The sequence below is a fragment of the Corythoichthys intestinalis genome, chromosome 9, assembly GCF_030265065.1.
Source record: "Corythoichthys intestinalis isolate RoL2023-P3 chromosome 9, ASM3026506v1, whole genome shotgun sequence".
NCBI classification, from domain to species: Eukaryota; Metazoa; Chordata; class Actinopteri; order Syngnathiformes; family Syngnathidae; genus Corythoichthys; species Corythoichthys intestinalis.
Window position 1 is genome coordinate 18502543 of NC_080403.1, and position 20511 is coordinate 18523053.

At 39.3% G+C, this 20511-nt stretch overlaps 2 protein-coding genes across 2 annotated transcripts in view; one reads left to right on the forward strand and one right to left on the reverse strand.

The window, feature by feature from the left end:
• rab22a (RAB22A, member RAS oncogene family) lies at positions 1-16115 on the reverse strand. Its single transcript, XM_057846110.1, has 7 exons — positions 15796-16115; positions 6130-6209; positions 3656-3737; positions 2564-2635; positions 2054-2160; positions 1689-1798; positions 1-1622 (listed from the first exon to the last, which is right to left on the reverse strand). Exons 1-7 carry the CDS (start codon positions 15829-15831, stop codon positions 1525-1527), a joined length of 585 nt encoding a protein of 194 aa, XP_057702093.1. The 5' UTR covers positions 15832-16115; the 3' UTR covers positions 1-1524.
• Positions 15888-20511, forward strand: part of ppp4r1l (protein phosphatase 4, regulatory subunit 1-like) — a 25710-nt gene continuing 21086 nt past the window's right edge. The window contains exon 1 of the mRNA XM_057846109.1: positions 15888-16383. Within this exon, the coding sequence (XP_057702092.1) occupies positions 16377-16383 (7 nt within the window). The 5' untranslated portion in view covers positions 15888-16376. The remainder of the gene's footprint in view (positions 16384-20511) is intronic.

The window sequence follows — 20511 nt, forward strand, 5'->3', positions numbered from 1 at the left end:
CATGTTTTTTTTTTTTTTTAACAGGAATTTATTTGCAGTCAATATGAAACATACTAAAATGATGAATATGGTTACCACAGTGTTGATATAACCTAAAATGTAGACACGTTACATTGTCATCGTTTAACACAGAATATAGTTGTCGTATTTTGTGCAATGTAATGCCATGTGACGTAAAATACACTGTACATAAAGCTGGCCAATGGAATTCCCAGGGCCAGCCCAAGACTATTGGCGTTTTATTTACTAGAATATATCCCATTCCACAGAATTCGGCAGGCAACACAATCATATTTTCACAATCAGTCTTTCAACACTGAAGCACATTTATGCAATTTTCACGTTAACTCCATTCACTTCAACCCATAATACATCTACAATCCAACATGTTATGTATGCATGTCTATCTATAAAAATCTAACAAAATAAAAAGGTTCCAATAAGGCAACTTAAAAGTCCATATCAAGTAAAAGTAGACAAAATACTGTAACATCAAACTGTTTTTATTTTTTAGAGTTGCTGACCTGTAGAGCTATCCATGGCAGTGAATGTGCTTTAAATGACCAATTTCTGAGATGGTAAGTGCCCAAAATTGCAAGAGAGTGGGGGTTGGGGGGTAGCGAAGACTAACCAACGCATGCCCGATAAGTGAAAGCAGTTGGAGACGGAGGTTCATCTAGGGGTTAATGAATGTTCTGACGCGCTTCACCTCGCGTCTTGAGCTGATTATTTTTTTCTTTTCAATGTAGGTCACGCATTAAAAGATAAAGAATGCTGAAACTGAGGCTGTTAAGCCGTTAATAACTAGCAACAATGCAAAGAATAAAAGCCTAGGAGTTGAACAAGGCAGTTGATGAGCAGCTAATTTCACAAAAGGTGTTTGATCCACGTGTCCATGATCTACTACACCTATAAAATCCACGTCTAAGGAAGTTGAGTCACATTCCAAGTACGTGGATTTTTTTGTTGTTGTTGTTGATCTTACTTAGAAAACAGTAAGTCGTGCAAAAAAAAAAAAAAGCAGTGGAACATTAAAACGTAAAAGCTTAGATAAAGATTGTCACATTGAATTCACCTGTAAAGGTTATAGTGCATTTTATGTTTACTCGAAAGCCCGATCAATAACCTAGAATTTTTGTGAAGTACACTGTCAGATAAAATGCCACTGCTTGCCTCACATCTCTTATCCGTTCTTGTATCTCAGTTGAAATGTGTAATTTCCAACATGAGGAATCAATAAAACAAAACAAAGGATTGCACAGATAGCATAAATGCCAATTGCAGAAAGTTGAGGATTGATTTTTAAAAACAATAACTTAAGCACTATCAAAAATACTCTTAAATGTCTTATGAGTGGGCGATGACAGACCAGCGACATAAGCCAAAACAAACATAGGCTTTCATGATCTGTTGCTTCCAAAATCCATATTGTGAGCAATGTTTTGTCGCTTCTCATGCTTGTGTAGACTGTTGTTTAAAGGAAGCATGAAGATAGGAAAATTTCACCAATAATCACCCAGGCCATCAGCAGCATATCCTGCGAGACTCTGACTCTTGCCGCCCCAGTTTGAAACCTTTTCCCGATGTTCCCGAAGCTGCGTCTGTGACTGGGATGCGCTTACCTGTGCCGACAAACACAAACTCAACCACACCGTATGCGCTTGAAGCAAAGCTCAGTTGATACTCACTTATCTCAATGAACACCTCGTTGATGTTAATAGCATTCTTGGCACTGGTCTCAACAAATATGGCAAGGATGGAGTCGGCGTAGTCCTTGGCATCCTTTTCCAAGACTTCCCTGTTAACCAATGCAAGTAAAAAAGGTGGAATGGGGAAAAACAATAGGGTGAATGAGGGAAGAAAGTGGAAAAAGGATAAATCAGAGTGAAAAGTGTAAAAAGGGAAAAGACGAAAGTGGATAAGAAAAAGTGGAAAAGGAAAACATGAAGGTGAAAGGTAGAAAAGAGAAAAAAAGATGGTAAAAGAAGGGGAAAAAACCCTGTCACCTCTGCACATAACAGAATAAATAACCATTTCTCAATCAGAGGATCACCTGGCATCGGACAGATCACATTTGTTACCGGCGATGGCCACTACAATATTGGGAGGGCCGTGTTGACGCAGTTCCTTTACCCAGTTCTTCAGCGTTTGAAAGGATTCCTGACAACATAAGCAAGCGACATGTACGATATGTTGACAAGCTTGTAATACCGGTAACTCATCCTTGCACAAAGTGTTTTTTAGATTTGTTTTTTTTTTTTTTTTTAAACAAAGACTACTGTCTCTGAAGAAAGCAAAGCCAGCAGTTTCCCTCATTTCAAGTAATATTTTTGGCTAGCGCATGAAACTTTATAGTTAACAGACAGACTAAATGAGAAGAAATGGGCTACGTGTTCCAAAACAGTTCAACTTTTCCCTCCACAGAAATACTAACTAAAGCTGTGGTAAGGATGTGCCACTCAGTAAAAAGCGGAGACAGCTCCGACTAGCCAAGAAGATCTTTATATGGATCAGAACCAACGGTACACACCTACCAAAGAATTGCTACAGATGCGAACAATACCTCTTTTGTGATGTCATAAACAATGATGGCCGCTGCAGAGCCTCTGTAGTACATTGGTGCCAGAGCTCGAAACTATGGGAGGAAATATTATGTCAATAAATCAAGAAAAAATTATTGAAAACATGGAAGCTAGTAAAATCATAAGCATTCTCCTACCAGCTAATTCCTAAATCAAACTGAAATGCCACTACAGCCTTTATATAAAACCACACATTGTTCTGGCCTTGTAAAAGGGCGTCATTTTAATTCAGAAATACCTCAAACACATGGAAGTCATCAAAAGAAAGATGTGCGGAATGTCAGTAGAGCTGCCACTAATGTGACTGGCAAAGAGTGTCTGTTTGATCCTTAATTCCTCACAAAGCTCGGAGCTTCTACTTATTTCCATTATTTTATATGGCTATTCAGTTCAGCACTAACTTGTGGAAACTTTGCTGATGTAAAAAGTAACGTGTACTTCACGATAAACAGAGCATTAATCAAACAGAAGGACAAACAAGAGGCAGTGACTTTGACACGTGAAGGCTAAAGAGACAGCTTGGGTTTCATCCTCTCTTATCTTAACCGCAGCCACGTTTATGTCCCCTGAAGTTTGCAAAGGAGACGAACATCCACCGGAGAAGGATGAAAGAGAGGCTGCCTCTTATCTCATCTCTCAGGAGAGGACGACAGCAGGTCCGAAGCAGGACGAGAAAAAGATAGGCATGCATTGTGTGGTGCAAAAAAGAAAAAATGCCTTCCACCTTACCCCTGGGTTCTCTCTAATGATACATTTAAAATGCCCGCATTATGTATTTTTTAATTAGCCCTTAGTCTCCAGTATAAATGAGAATAACGCTGATTTAATCAAAAATTTTTCCACTCCTTCAGAGGCATTTAAATTTGACTCACTGAAAAGGAAACGTTGCCCCCTGTCAGAAATAAAGCAGAAATGCACTTTCACTAGTCGAGGCCCTTAAACCGTTAAAAAAAACCTTACATTTTTTTCCTCAACTAATGAGTATGTAGTATGTACAACATTTGAATATAAATAACTGTATAAGACCATGTTTTTAAATAAATCAGAAAAGGATTCAAGTGAACTATACTAACCCGCTCTTGTCCTGCTGTGTCCCAAATGAGGAACTTGTGCAGCTCATTTTGGTATTGCACGGTCTTGGTCATAAAAGATGCCCTGTGGATCACAATCACACTGTTCATATTATGATTGAAATGCGTTATTATTTAGGATGACGAGCGGAAAGGCCAAGCTTTTACTTCATTCATAAAAGTTCTGCTAATACAGCAGTAAATTTCAACAGTTACAGATAATTAGACTACCAGGAAGTTATGTCTTTATTCACAAACAGTAAATGTTATTCATAGCAACAACATAATTATCCAGTGTGGGAGAAAAATCAAAAGATGATACACAACGTAGCCGGGAGGCATGATTTAGTCATTCACAAATTCAATGTTCAGTATTAAGATACATGTTTGTTCCGTATTTATAAACAATATACTAAAACACTAATTGAATGAAATATAAAGATTTAAAGAGTGCATGTATCATCAGTCACTATCAAAACTTTTTGACTATCTGCCAACTAGCTGATTTTTATTAAATGAGCAATATGTTGCTTAAACATGAAAAAAAAAAATTAAAAAAAAAAAAAAAATATATATATATATATATATAATGGTGATGCGGCTCAAAAAACTGGGATACCCTACTTATTTTTATTTTATTTTTAAACATCTTTGACAGTTAAAGACGTTAATGTTGCTAAACACAGTGCCTGTTTAGATATCACATTTACACTGCTTGCCAAAAGTATTGGCACCCCTGCAATTCTGTCAGCTAATGCTCCATTTCTCCCAGAAAATGATTACAATTACAAATACTTTGGTAGTAATATCTTCATTGATTTTGCTTGCAATGAAAAACACAAAAGAGAATGGGGGGGGGGGGGGGGGGGGATCATGATAATTATTTGATCATGTAATATAATAATTGTTAATTAATAATAATGTAAAATTCATTTCACACAAAACTCCAAAAATGGCCTGGACAAAAGTATTGGCGCCCTTTGAAAAATCATGTGATGCTTCTCTAATTTGTGTAATTAACAACACCTGTTATTTACCTGTGCCATATACCATGTGGTGGCAATAATTAAATCACACTTGCAGCCAGTTAAAATGGATTAAAGTTGACTCAACCTCTGTCCCATGTCCTTGTGTGGACCACATTGAGCATGGAGAAAAGAAAGAAGGCCAAAGACCTGTCTGAGGACATGAGAAGCAAAACTGTGAGGAAGCATGGGAAATCTCAAGGCTACAAGTCCATCTCCAAAGACCTGAATGTTCCTGTGTCTAGCTTGCCCAGTGTCATCGATACGTGTAAAGCCCATGGCACCTTGGCTAACCTCCCTAGATGTGGACGGAAAAGAAAAATTGATGAAAGATTTCAACGAAAGATTGTGCGGATGGTGGATACAGAACCTCGACTAACATCCAAACAAGTTCAAGCTGTCCTGCAGTCCGAGGGTACAGCAGTGTCAACCCGTTCTATCCATCGGCCTCTTAATGAAAAGGGACTCTATGGTATGATAACCAGGAAGACACCACTTCTGACCCAGAGAAAAAAAAGGCAGGCTGGAGTTTGCCAAAACTTACCTGAGAAAGCCAAAAACTTTTTGGAAGAATGTTCTCTGGTCAGATGAGAAAAAAAGTAGATCTTTTTGGGAAAAGGCATCAACATAGAGTTTACAGGAAAAAAAAACAAGGCCTTCAAAAGAGAAGAACATGGTCCCCACAGTCAAACATGGCGGAGGTTACCTGATTTCTTGGGGTTGCTTTGCTGCCTCTGGCACTGCACTGCTTGACCGTGTGCATGGCATTATGAAGTCTGAAGACTACTAACAAATTTTGCAGCATAATGTAGGGGCCAGTGTGAGAAAACTCGGTCTCCCAGAGGTCATGGGTCTTTCAGCAGGACAATGACCCAAAACACACTTCAAAAAGCACTAGAAAATGGTTTGAGAGAAAGCGCTGGAGACTTCTAAAGTGGCCAGCAATGAGTCCAGACCTGAATCCCAAAGAATACCTCTGGAGAGATCTGAAAATGGTAGTTTGGAGAAGGTACCCTTCAAATCTCAGAGACCTGGCGCAGTTGACCAACACAGAATGGTCTAAAATTCCAGCAGAGCACTGTAAGAAACTCATTGATGGAAGCGGGTGCTCGCAGTTATTTCGTCTCGAGGTTGTGCTACAAAGTATTAGGCCGAGGGTGCCGATAATTTGGACTGGCCCACTTTTGGAGTTTTGTGTAAAATGATGATGATTTTTTTGTTTGTTTGTTTTTTTCCATTCTCTTTTGTGTTTTTTCATTGCAAGCAAAATAAATGAAGATATTACAACCAAAGCATTTGCAATTGTAATCATTTTCTGGGAGATATTGAGCATTATCTGACAGAATTGCAGGGGTGCCAATACTTTTGGCCAGCAGTGTATATTTCCTATGGGAAAATGTGCTTCAAAAACAGGTATTTCATATCTCCCTCCCACTGTAGTACACAACTTACCCAATAGTTGGGTTGATGTTTGGGTCAAAGCTGTCTTCCACAAATCTCCACACAATACTTGATTTGCCAACGCCAGTGTCCTGCAGACAAATACACAAACACTAAAATGTGCACAAAACGTGATCATTGATGTTGTCTCACTTGGCGTAGGCATTTGAGAACATTTTGTCCTGTTAGGTGAATGTGATCTGCTGACCTTCTTGTATTTACATTCCCTCATACTAGATTTTAAAAAATTAAATAAATAAAAAAGAAGTTGATAAGCATTGCAGTCATTTAATCCGAAATTATGAAATTTCCATTTAAGAACTTCCTCTTGTTTGGACTTAACCCCTTGTTGCCAAATGTATCACACTTGATACACCTAAAATTTCATGAATTTGAGACTAATTCAGGATTTTGACATTTCTTTTTGAAAAAAAAAATGATGGATGCAAGTCAAAACATGCATCTGCAGGTTCCATGAGAAAAAAAACAGGATTTAGAAAGGGTTATAGATATTAGAGCGCTTATTATACATATTCATTTTGACTTTTCTTTTAACAAATTTGGAAAAAATGTTTCATTAGGACCTTATTTTTCAAATTTTGGGATTCTCTGATAATTGCTTCATGTTGCATGTCTTTAAGGGTTAATTAAGTAACAGTTAAAACACATTTGTTTAGGTTGATCCTATTCATTCCTGTATTTGTATGGAATCAATTGTTCTAATTAAAATGTAAGTGCCTTGTAGAGTAAATACAATTTACTCAGAGTGGTGGGCACTAAAGTACAAATACTTGCTGTTTTTCTTACATATGTGTACCTGAGTATGAAAGTATATATGACAGATTCTGAGAAGTAAGTACATCCCCGTTCATGGTCTAATTTAAGACGATTGTTTATGGCAGCCTAAAAATGACCAGATTTGCCTTCCAATCTGGAAAAAAAACACATCAATTGTATTTTTTGTGTTGCTGTCGATGGTTTACCAGACAAACAGCTGTTTGTTGGTTTTTTAAAATTAAAAACAAAAAGGGATTTTTAAAACATGTTATTATTTACTCATGCTGCATTATTTTATTTATCATCAACTTTAGAGTTTAGATTATTGAGGGCCATAACCACATTATTTTATAAATGTATTTATTCACACAAAAATTAGACATAAAAAATAATTATTAATACATAAATAATAACTATAACTGAGACATGTCGTTTAAATATGTAGCCTACATATCACAAAAAGGGATGTCCACATATATGCATGCCAGGTCTCTTATTTGTACAAACATCTGTACTTTTACTTAAAGTGCCTATGACAGGATGAAAATTCTTAAATAGCATTATTATGTGAATTGGAATCATATTTTGAGACGAATCGACTATATACAACAATTTGGCAAAGCGCAGATGACAAGAAATTAAGTCTTTTAATCTGCCGTTTAGCCCTTGCCTGTCATTATTGCGCTCTAGCGTCCCCAGCTGGAGGATGACGTCGGCAGGATCACGATTTCATCTGAGTTAGAATTCAGCCCATTGAGGGGTATTACGGTATTCAGAACAAGGAAAATGTGACAGAGAGAGAGCAACAAAATGTCAGTTTCAATCGCTCTACTCCAATATTTTTTACAGGATATTCTTTTTATTTAAGTATTTTCCCTAATTGCTAAATGAATGGTATGGTCGTGACAAACAACAGTCTTGTGCTAAATGGAATATGAAATATTAAAAATGCATTTATTCAGTACGACATGGCAAAATTACTCCATCGTCAAAACTGTTGACTTCTTGCACCTCCCAAACAATTTAGTGTTAGTCGGACTTTTGTTATCAAACTTATTTCCGTGCCCCGGCTTCGGAGAGCGTAAACAAACCAGGAGGCTTGACAGCTAGCCGACATGCTAACCCAAACCGAGCGGTGTTTCAAAGTCCTATTCTCGTCTTTCGATGCGAAAAATCACACGAATGTACCCCGGATCATTTTACACGGCGGCACGATTGTCGATTGTCTTCGTCGATCGGTCGGCCACCCAGCGGCGAACAAGTGACAGCTCGTCATTCCCCTGATAGGGGCAGGAGAGCTCGTTTGCCGTGGAAGCAGCTGGAGAATGACCGCCAGACAAACCAGCCGACGTTGGAGGAGCGCGTAGCTGCCCGAGCCCAACCCGAGGATGGTGGCGGTGTTCTGCCAAATTTTGCACCCATCTAATATTTTGCTCCCAAAGCTGTTGTGGCTGTGAATAAGTTTTACATTCATTTGGACTCTCAATGTTATCTACAGGTGTTACATAAACAAGTAACATGGTCAGCATACATGTTCAACACGAATATGACGTAAATTAATGCTTAACTACACGACGAAGACGTAAACAGTAGCCACGTTTACATGCTTTTATTCATACCGATTCAAATCATTCCGAATGGAAATTTCACATCAGCTGTTTACATGTCACTTCATCTATTCCGATCCAGCGTTTACATGTGACTGCCTTTATTCCGAAAGGACGTTTGACAACTGCCGTCTGACATGCGCAGATTAATCAAAACAAAGCGTCACGTTGCAAAACATGGAGCTCGATCGTCAGATCAGCTGCTGTTTTAACTTTTCGAGTGGAAACAAAACTTCAGAATGATACGCCGTTCATTTAAACAGTTGTGTGGGTGCGCTGTGCGTGTGCTTGGAAGCCATGTTGCAAGTGACGTTACTTACGTCACAAAGTCACGTCACCACGTCAGTACGGAGCATGCGCAGAAAGAACGCAACCAGACACCATTCCGCTTCCCTGTTTACATGATATAATTTTACTTCTAATCGGTTTGGGAAAAGGAATATTCCACCCCTGTGAATCGGAATGAAATTCCATTCGGTTTGGGCCTATTCATTCCGAATGAGGTGTTTATATGGAACACATTTATTCGGTTTGAACAAATATTCCGATTGTAATTGGAATATTTGGCTCCATGTAAACGTGGAAACTGAGAGAGTGCCGTGCAGTTGTTGTGTGCTGTTAACATGGCAGGATTTGTCTGAAGAGAACTTTCTGACATGTCCGTCCATGATCAAACATAAGTAACTATTCCTTGAAAGAAAGTTTGTAGTGTTTACTTTGTAATCGCTGTATTCGCGGCCAATTTTAACACAAAGTTGCAATTTGTGATGGGGTGCAAAATTTGACAGAACACACGACACATAAAGGGGGCAATAAGCCGAGTATAGCGCTCTCCCGGCGGGCAAGCGAAGAGGACCGAGGGGGGTGTGCGACATGCCGCCGGTCGTTGGCCGAATGGCATTCTCGGTGGACAAGGAGCATTGTCAGCCACAAAATGCAAGCCACCACCGTATTAAAACGTGTGCCATGATCCCAGTATTTGACATCATACAAAACATGATGTTTACTCACTTCATCGTAACTCCAATGGTCCCACGGTTGTCGGACTTGTTTTGGCCAATCTCAGGGTAAACGGGAGCCTTTTGAAACCCAAAAAGGCTCACACGCCTCTCCCTGGTGCAGCAACAAAACCCTGCAGCACATTTGGCCGGGGTGATGCGAAAAACAAATGAATTCATCCGCAAAATCCACTGAATCCGCAGTCCATCTGCATGCTATAAAGCAATGCTGTATTGTGAGATGCTGACTCGGGTGACGTCACATTCGCATTCTTCCTCAAAACAGGAAGTTATTCATTTTCATGGCGCTGGATTCAAAATTGAATAAATAAAACGATTGCTTCCACACACGTCCAAGCGGTCCATTTCATTCAGGAGCATAAAATACCACGTGAACATAGACTTCATTACCTATTGACATGACACTTCATCATTCCTTGCGTCACACCTTACCAAAGGGGGCAGAGCCGCCGAGCTTCATTTAGTAATAGTCAGCCGAAGACGGCACACACTCTTTCCAAGCCAGATTTAAGCTTGGATTTTTGGAAGAACTACGAAAGCTGTACCACATACAAACAGTAGGGATTGTCTCAGAAGTGATTTGTTCAACGATTCAAGGTAAATATTTTATTTTTCGCACCATGTATGCATTTTGAAACGTGAAAAAAAAAATCAATGGAAGAATGGGAACCGCTACGGCATTGGCATCATTCTTCAGCATATACAGTATACTAAAAATAAATGCGTAGCTGCCCGGTTTTTTGCTCTTTTAACAAAGATTCGAGACAGTTTTACGTCCATATCTATAAAGAATTCAGAAAGTTGAGCATTTATTCACAAGAATTTTGAACGAAAAAAGCGATTGTGGCAGCCCCCATATCCTAACAAAGCGCTAACAGACTAGTATAATTCTTCGACATAAGTAAATTAAATTCAAACTGCCCGTTTTTTTTTTTTTTTTTGCTTCTAACCCAGAATCCAGACTGTTTTACGTCTATATCTATAAATAATTCAGGGATTTAAGCATTTATTCACAAGAATTTCAAAGTAAAAAGCTCTTGTTGTAGTAAGGCGGCGCCACAGTGAACTTAAAGACGAGCTGCACATTTGCCATATTTACGTAACATAAATACTACCTGCACGGTTTCTTTTGCTTTTGACCAAAAATCGAGACTGTTTTGTTTTACGTCCATATCTATAAATAATTCTGGGATTTAAGCATTTATTCACAAGAATTTCAATTTCGTAACCACAGTATTGTTTATTAAAATTGAATTGAATCGACAGAAAGCTTATTCAATTTATGTATTTTTATTTATTTTATTTTTGCATTTTATACAATTTTCCAGGTTTGGGCCAACAAGGAGAAGAAAAATAAGAGAGGGACAAAGACCGGTAGGCTGCCGATGCCCACCGCCAAGGCTCTGCACATCACGTGCAATGCCCTGGCTGCCTCCTACAGGGATATCATTCTCCGCAAGATCCCGGGGATCAAGTATGTCTGCATAGGGAAGGCCAACTCAGACCCAACGGAGCACTCCTTTGGCAAGCACCGCCAAATGTGCGGCACCAATTACTGGACCAGGGTAAAGAACTTCATGGTCAGGAATAGGCTGGCCCAGCGCCTGCACTTGCTTAAGCTCGTCAGGTTCTGCCCCAGGGACGTGCAGGCTGACCTGGACCGCGCCAAGGCAGAGAAGAAAAAGGATGACGAGGTGATCTTGGCCGAGCTTGCCGGGGAGCTGGTCGACAATCAGCCGGACCCGCCGACGGACGAGTTGCTCCTTGCCGCAGTTGGCAACTACACCGGCTACTTGGCCAGGAAAGTCAAGGTCAAGTCCTCTGTGGCTAAACGGTGCAAGCAGGAGCTTGCCCAGCAGGAGGAAATGGAGATCGCCCTGGAGCTCGAGAGGATTTCTGGAGATTTCTTGGAGAGAACTTCTCCAAGGATGTGACTTCCGAAGCGAGGACGAACAACGCCTTGGAGTGGCCGACCGGCAGAAAGGAGATCGCGAGGTATAGGGACTTGTACAAGTCGAGGAAGCTGACCGGTAAACACAAGGCATAGTCCAATATTAATTTATATGCAATATTCTATGTGCAATACTAAGTCACCTGCAATATTCAAAGCCTTAACTGTCAAACTGCTGCTACTTGACTCCGATTATTTGCACTGCCTGAACATAGGGCTATCTCATACGCTTTTCGTAGTTGTTTATAAACTTTAGATTTTGTATTTGCAAGTCACTTTTGAGATTTTAACTTATCACGCACTGCAAAAGGAAATGCACCAAGCCATAGTCCAATATTCATTTATATGCAATATTCTATGTGCAATACTTACTCACCTGCAATATTCAAAGCCTTAACTGTCAAACTGCTGCTACTTCACTTCGATTATTTGCGCTGCCTGAACATCTGGCTATCTCATATGCATTTTATATTTGTTTATTTAGATTTTATACTTGCAAGTCACTTTTGAGATTTTAACTTATCATGCACTTGTAACCCGAGTCTGTTCTGTGCCGCCCCGCGTTCCGCTCCCACCTCTGACTAGGCTAGGACGCGAACCTGCACGCCGCGACGATTGTAGTCGGCAGGCAAGTTCGGTAACCACTGCGCCAATAAGCTCGAGCCTACGGCGCAGCCGTTAGCGTCCTTACATAATGGAATCGGCGGGGAGGTTTCCACGTGCCACAACGGATACACCGTGTGTGTACCCGTTACACTCTCCCCCCGAAACCTTCGCTGCCGATCCCGGACGAGCCCCCATTTGTAACCCGAGTCTGTTCTGTGCCGCCCCGCGTTCCGCTCCCACCTCTGACTAGGCTGGGACGCGAACCCGCACGCCGCGACGATTCTAGTCGGCAGGCAAGTTCGGTAACCACTGCGCCAATAAGCTTGAGCCAACGGCACAGCCGTTAGCGTCCTTACATGAGGGAATCGGCGGGGAGGTTTCCACATGCTGTAACGGGTACACACACTGCAAAGGGAAATGCTCCACAATTTCATTGTTCAACTGTATAATGACTATAAAGGGCTATTATTCTATAAAAAAATGTGATTATTTTCACAATACTTTAACAAAGCCATGAGTTATGCTTAGATGTGGGGAGACGGCTCATGAGACATGTGTATAAATATTACTATTATTATATTTAATTTTCCCTTTCTAGAGGTTATCGAATATATATGTATATGGACATAAATACAACAGCTTTGATTGTCTGTGATGCACTGCTAATAACCTATCATTGGTATGCATGGTGTGCCTGAATTATATAACTAGTCAGGACAGTTGGGGTTGTGGGTGGGAGGGGTTGTTTTGATTTTCTTTACGCTTCTGTTTTTCATTTGTAATAATATTTTGTTCATAATTATGTTGTTGTTTATTGTGGTTCTATGTACATTAAAAATGAATAAAAATATTTGAAAGGAAAAAAAAAAAAAAAAGTGATTATATGTTGAATTTATTAGTAATCTATTTATACATTATAATTTATTCTGCATGCTTTCCTCAAGTATTAAGTTTCTGATGTGAAAATTGAGTGATTTATTAGCTGTTGAAAACATGCAGTAAATAAATGAAAAATAAGTTGGTATTATGGGCAAAAACATATATGATATGTTAAATATTGCTATTGATCATGAAAATATTGGTGATTATCTCTGCCTTTGGTACTTTTTGTACATCTAGTGTAAATCTGAGAATTTCTTAGCCATTTTAAGTTTTGTTATAGTTACATAAAAAATAATTAACTGGGATTTTATTAGGGAACGACTTTGAATTTTTTTATGCCGCTGCTCATGGAGACTCACATATGGCTAAGGTACAGTTGTGGTCAAAAGTTTACATACACTTGTGAAGAACATAATGTCATGGCTCTCTTTGAGTTTCCAGTTATTTCTACAACTCTGATTTTTCTCTGATAGAGTGATTGGAACAGATACTTCTTTGTCACAAAAACATTCATGAAGTTTGGTTCTTTTATGACTTTATTATGGGTGAACAGAAAAAAGTGATCAAATCTGCCTGGTCAAAAATATACAGACAGCAGCGCTAATATTTGGTAACATGTCCCTTGGCCATTTTCACTTCAATTAGGCGGTTTTGGTACCCATCCACAAGCTTCTGGCAAGCTTCTGGTTGAATCTTTGACCACTCCTCTTGACAGAATTGGTGCAGTTCAGTTAAATTTGATGGCTTTCTGACATGGACTTGTTTCTTCAGCATTGTCCACAAGTTCTCAATGGGGTTTAAGTCAGGACTTTGGGAAGATTTAGCCATTCCATTACCACTTTTGATGTGTGTTTGGGGTCATTGTCCTGTTGGAACACCCAACTGCGCCCAAGACCCAATTTTCGGGCTGATGACGTTAGGTTATCTTGAAGAATTTGAAGGTAATCCTCCTTCTTCATTATCCCATTTACTTTCTGTAAAGCACCAGTTCCATTGGCAGAAAAACAGCCCCACAGCATAATACTACCACCACCGTGCTTGACGGTAGGCATGGTGTACTTTGGGTTAAAGGCCTCACCTTTTCTCCTCCAAACATATTGCTGGGCATTGTGGCCAAACAGCTCGATTTTTGTTTTGTCTGACCACAGAACTTTCCTCCAGAAGGTCTTATCTTTGTCCATGTGATCAGCAGCAAACTTCAGTCGAGCCTTAAAGTGCCGCTTTTGGAGCAAGGGTTTCCTTCTTGCATGGCAGCCTCTCACTCCATGGAGATGCAAATACGCTTGACTGTGGACACTGACACCTGTGTTCCAGCAGCTTCTAATTCTTGGCAGATCTGCTTTTTGGTGATTCTCGGTTGAATCTTCACCCTCCTGACCAATTTTCTCTCAGCAGCAGGTGATAGCTTGCATTTTCTTCCTGATCGTGGCAGTGACAAAACAGTGCCATGCACTTTATACTTACAAACAATTGTTTGCACTGTTGCTCTTCGGACCTGCAGCTGCTTTGAAATGGCTCCAAGTGACTTTCCTGACTTGTTCAAGTCAACGATTCGCTTTTTCAGATCCATGTATGTATATTTTTGACCCAGCAGATTTGATCACTTTTTTCTGTTAACCCATAATAAAGTCATAAAAGAACCAAATTTCATGAATGTTTTTTGTGACAAAGAAGTATCTGTTCCAATCACTCTATCGGAGAAAAATCAGAGTTGTAGAAATAACCGGAAACTCAAGAGAGCCATGACATTATGTTCTTCACAAGTGTATGTAAACTTTTGACCACAACTGTAGGTGCCTGTTTTGGGTTTATGTCGGTAGCAGCTTTGGTTTTGAAAATATTTGAATCTGAAGTTTTTGAAAATAGGACCCTACGGATCGGCCCAGTTTCCCGTGTCTTGTCAATAGGTTATGAATTTTATGTCGTGAAATATGAAATAAACAAGCTTTTTGATGTCAAAGGCATTTTAAACACAGATTATAAGTACTGTACTTTAAACCCTTTCATGCATGAAATATGATTTTTTTTAACCCTTACAGAGCTCTTATTTACCATAATTCTTTGCTTGCCAGTGAGGTGCTAAACCTCTAATTCATCTTGATTGGGAGGGGCGAATGAATGAACGATCACGCACTCCTCCCTGTCAAAATGGATTGGACATCTAGCACAGTCAGTGGCACTGAAAGATGAGTATTCGCACCCAGTCTTCCTAGTTAAAATTAAATGGAAGTCTATCGATATACATGGAATACAGTCAGGTAAATAGAATTAAAAAATAAAAATAAAAACACTTTCAAGTGTTACTTGGGGCCATATCAAATGTGTATTTGTGTTTTCATTCAATTTAATTGATGTACTTTTGTATTAATTTATAATTTTATTTGTCTTATTAAAACTGCATAAAAAATACAATCATGATTTTTTTTTGAATAATATAAAAATTGTCACTTGCCCAGTTAAAGGGCTTAAGAGTCCACTTTTGAATAGCTGTCCACTGTCGTGACCACTGTCACTGAAACGGTTTAAAAAATTAAAATAAAATAAAAATTTTAAAAAGTAAACGAATGCTGTTCAGATGATCGGCGAAAATCCGTGTTATTCCTGTAGTAAATAGTTTATAAACCATCATCTTAAGACCTAATCAGCCATTTCCTGTGCTCTGCCACCTTGTGATTTTAAATTATCCAAATTAAACAGATTTATCTATATTGATGGATGAGTCGAATTAAAACGACTTGCATAACGTGACGAAGGCCATTTATGATGCAACATATTTACCAACGCATAGAAATATCGGACGAAGGACATGATTTAAAACGAATAACTGCTGACTTACCCCCAAAAGACAAACTTTTAACTCTCTTAATGCCATGGCTGCTTCCTGTTTTACGCCGACTGGATGTTCATTGGCACTTTTGTTTTCGTCTCACCTTTCCTCCTTAGCCAACTTGTTTAGAATATTTTGAAAACACTAATAATCCTGTTCTCTCTTTTGGACGGAGAATATTCTTAATTGTAGAAGGATTTGGTTGTTAATAGAAGGTCCTGGTTCGCCATTGTGAGATAATATTAGAGAAAAGCAGGTTTGCTAAGTAGCGAAAGTGGCCCAGCGCACCAGAGTCTCCATCTTGAAACTAAGGCACGATGTCACGTGACTCTCCTGCTATTTTTTTTTCTTCACCAGAGTCCGGCGGAGATTCCCACTCGAACACAAAAGCCCCCGTTCGGCTCCGAGTTATGTCGACTTTATTCCCAAGCTGATTACTGCAAGCGTGTTTTAACTACAGCCATCGATCGGCTTTGGAAAGTGTGTTCTGGAAGTGATTTTTACTGCTTTTTGTGGGTTTGAGTGACAGCTGAGTGCCTGGTGACAGCCCACACGGGACGGCAGCCCGCAGAGCCGAACCGATCCTCAACATGGCAGGTAAAGGGGCACTCTGGAGCCAGTGTTTTCTTTTGTTCTTTGGGGATTTTTAATGCCACGATTTGGTGACATGATAGGACGAGGTACGATTTGTAACGGTGGGTTTCTTGGAGGGACAAAAAAGTGTTTTCTTTAGCGAGTCAAGTCAAGCGAAAGGGCTGGACCGAATTGCGTTAGCAAACTTAGCAACATACTAGCCAGTAGGCTAACAAAAGCTAAGCGGGGATGTCGAAATATCTCACTTTAGGCTCGCGTTTTTATGTATAACTACTTTCCACTCGTAAAAATCGCAGTTAAACAAAATTTGATAACATATTCGCACGTTTTTTCTTGCATTTATTAGCTTCTGGTTGCCTTTGCAGACGCTCGTATCTTGACCTAGCCAGCGTTATCCTGAATGCTAAAGTCATTTTCAGCATAAGCTGGCTAAATCCAACAATATGCACGCTACTCTGGCGAAATATTATTATTGAGACGACAAGCTCAGCGGATTCGCCAAGCAAAACACGCCGAGTGTCCCGACCCGAACACAGGAAACGCTGCATTTAAATGTTTAATCTTCTATGTGTTATTTTTGTATTCAATGCACATTCCTTACGATGGGCAGCTGTAAACACTGTTGTTTTCACATCTTGCTGTTGTACTTTCTGCTTCTTGCATTACAAACCCAATACACAATCACAACGATTTTAAAAATAATCAAGAGATGACTGTGTGATTAAAAAGATCTTTATTTGCGATATTATTAGTCCTTTATCTCATTGGCTGCCATTGACAGCGATAGACGTCCAATCCAACAAACGATCGACGTTGAGACAGAAAAATGAAACAATTCAGTTCTTGTTCTTATCAATAACCTGAAAATGGATGTTTTTTTTTTAGCAACTTTGTAAAAATTTAAATTAAATTTCTTTCAGAAGCTTGTCATGAGTTTTAAAGAAAATCAATTTTAACTCATTTGCTGCTATTGACAGTAGGGGTGTGACAAAATATCGAAATGGTGATATATCGTTATACTTTGTATCCCAAAAGGTTATCGATATGCTCCTCCCAAGAATCAAGATATCATTTTAAAAAGGTGTCAATGTTCAAAAAAAAAAAAAAAAAAACAAGTCGCTACCAAAATCTTCCACCATAATAGTGTCTCAATTAACTCTAAGGCTGCATTGACGGTGCTCGACACCCAATCCATTTAGACTGGGAATGTTTGTTCATTTGAAACCAGAGCATTCACAGTCATTCTGTCCGATTTTCAGGGCATTTACAGGTCACTTTCTGTTCATTTTAGGACATTTACAGGTCATTTTCTATTTAGTTTGAGTCACTGCCTATTGATTTGGGTGATTCCCAGGTCGCTTCCTTTTCTCTAACTCAAAATAAACAGGAAGTGACCCATGAAATACCCCAAAATCAACAGGAGGTAACTGAAAATCAAAAGGTAAATTACCTTAAATGGCCCAAAATTACCTCATTGCCTGGCATTTGCTGTCACTGATGGCCATAGACATTCAATCCGTTTGAAGTGGGAGGGATGTTCATTCGGTGCCACCCTCCCAGTTCAAATGGATTGGATGTCTACTAGTGATAATCTCATTCCAATTCACAGCAGAAGCTTTTTTTCTGTTTATTAGTTGTTTGTGGAATATCCTAGAATGATTTTCTGACCAATGTACAGTGCCTTGCAAAAGTATTCGGCCCCCTTAAACCTTGCAACCTTTCGCCACATTTCAGGCTTCAAACATAAAGATATAAAATTTTAATTTTTTGTCAAGAATCAACAACAAGTGGGACACAATCGTGAAGTGGAACAAAATTTATTGGATAATTTAAACTTTTTTAACAAATAAAAAACTGAAAAGTGGGGCGTGCAATATTATTCGGCCCCCTTGCGTTAATACTTTGTAGCGCCACCTTTTGCTCCAATTACAGCTGCAAGTCGCTTGGGGTATGTTTCTATCAGTTTTGCACATCGAGAGACTGACATTCTTGCCCATTCTTCCTTGCAAAACAGCTCGAGCTCAGTGAGGTTGGATGGAGAGTGTTTGTGAACAGCAGTCTTCAGCTCTTTCTCAGATTCTCAAATGGATTCAGGTCTGGACTTTGACTTGGCCATTCTAACACCTGGATACGTTTATTTTTGAACCATTCCATTGTAGATTTGGCTTTATGTTTTGGATCATTGTCCTGTTGGAAGATAAATCTCCGTCCCAGTCTCAGGTCTTGTGCAGATACCAACAGGTTTTCTTCCAGAATGTTCCTGTATTTGGCTGCATCCATCTTCCCGTCAATTTTAACCATCTTCCCTGTCCCTGCTGAAGAAAAGCAGGCCCAAACCATGATGCTGCCACCACCATGTTTGACAGTGGGGATGGTGTGTTCAGGGTGATGAGCTGTGTTGCTTTTACGCCAAACATATCGTTTTGCATTGTGGCCAAAAAGTTCAATTTTGGTTTCATCTGACCAGAGCACCTTCTTCCACATGTTTGGTGTGTCTCCCAGGTGGCTTGTGGCTAACTTTAAACGAGACTTTTTATGGATATCGTTGAGAAATGGCTTTCTTCTTGCCACTCTTCCATAAAGGCCAGATTTGTGCAGTGTACGACTGATTGTTGTCCTATGGACAGACTCTCCCACCTCAGCTGTAGATCTCTGCAGTTCATCCAGAGTGATCATGGGCCTCTTGGCTGCATCTCTGATCAGTTTTCTCCTTGTTTGAGAAGAAAGTTTGGAAGGACGGCCGGGTCTTGGTAGATTTGCAGTGGTCTGATGCTCCTTCCATTTCAATATGATGGCTTGCACAGTGCTCCTTGAGATGTTTAAAGCTTGGGAAATCTTTTTGTATCCAAATCCGGCTTTAAACTTCTCCACAACAGTATCTCGGACCTGCCTGGTGTGTTCCTTGGTTTTCATAATGCTCTGCACTTTAAACAGAACCCTGAGACTATCACAGAGCAGGTGCATTTATACGGAGACTTGATTACACACATTTGGATTCTATTTATCATCATCGGTCATTTAGGACAACATTGGATCATTCTGAGACCCTCACTGAACTTCTGGAGTGAGTTTGCTGCACTGAAAGTAAAGGGGCCGAATAATATTGCACGCCCCACTTTTCAGTTTTTTATTTGTTAAAAAAGTTTAAATTATCCAATAAATGTTGTTCCACTTCACGATTGTGTCCCACTTGTTGTTGATTATTGACCAAAAAATTAAATTTCATATCTTTATGTTTGAAGCCTGAAATGTGGCGAAAGGTTGCAAGATTCAAGGGGGCCGAATACTTTTGCAAGGCACTGTATCAATAATCGTTGTATCGTCAGATCATCGTTATCGTGAGCTTTGTATCGCAAATCGTATCGTATCGTGAGGTAACGAGGTTCCCACTCCTTCCAGACTTCCATTCCATTTGAAGTGGGAACCCTCAGTTCAAATGGATTGGGCATCTACAAGATATAAACGCATTTAAATTCACAGCAGAAGGATGAAAAGAGCCAGAGGTTCAGACATTTCTCATCGTCAGTGACGGTGAAAGAATTTAAAACCTCTGTAAAATTATGTATAGTTTTTAACATTACCGCTGTGCTTAAATATAGATATCTGTTCAAATTCAAAATGTACATGATTTTAAATGCAAATCATATATACATACGTTTTGGAAAACTATAAATGTAACTAGTGCTGCAATGATGAATCAATTAACTCGAGTAATTCGATTAGAAAAATCCAATTTTGCTGCTTCGAGTATTCATTTAATTAGTGGTGTTGTAATGGTTTATTTTGAAAGTGTTTGCATTTTAGTTTTATTGATTTGGGTGGATACACAGACCTCTAGTGGCAACAGTGAATATGGCATAACTCATTTAATGTGGCTGAATTCAGCTGCTCCCTGTTAAGACCAACGTAAGTTTTTGTTTGAGCTAATGTTTTTAATACATTCATAATTTAGTCTATTGGTATAATTAGCTTTTTTTGTTGGAATATGTGTTTGAACAATTTATTAAGAGCATTTTATATATATATATATATATATATATATATATATATATATATATATAAGTTAGCATTTTATAGCATTTAAGCTAGTGGACTTTTGCTATGCAAGTTAGCCAATTGTTCTTTTGTTGT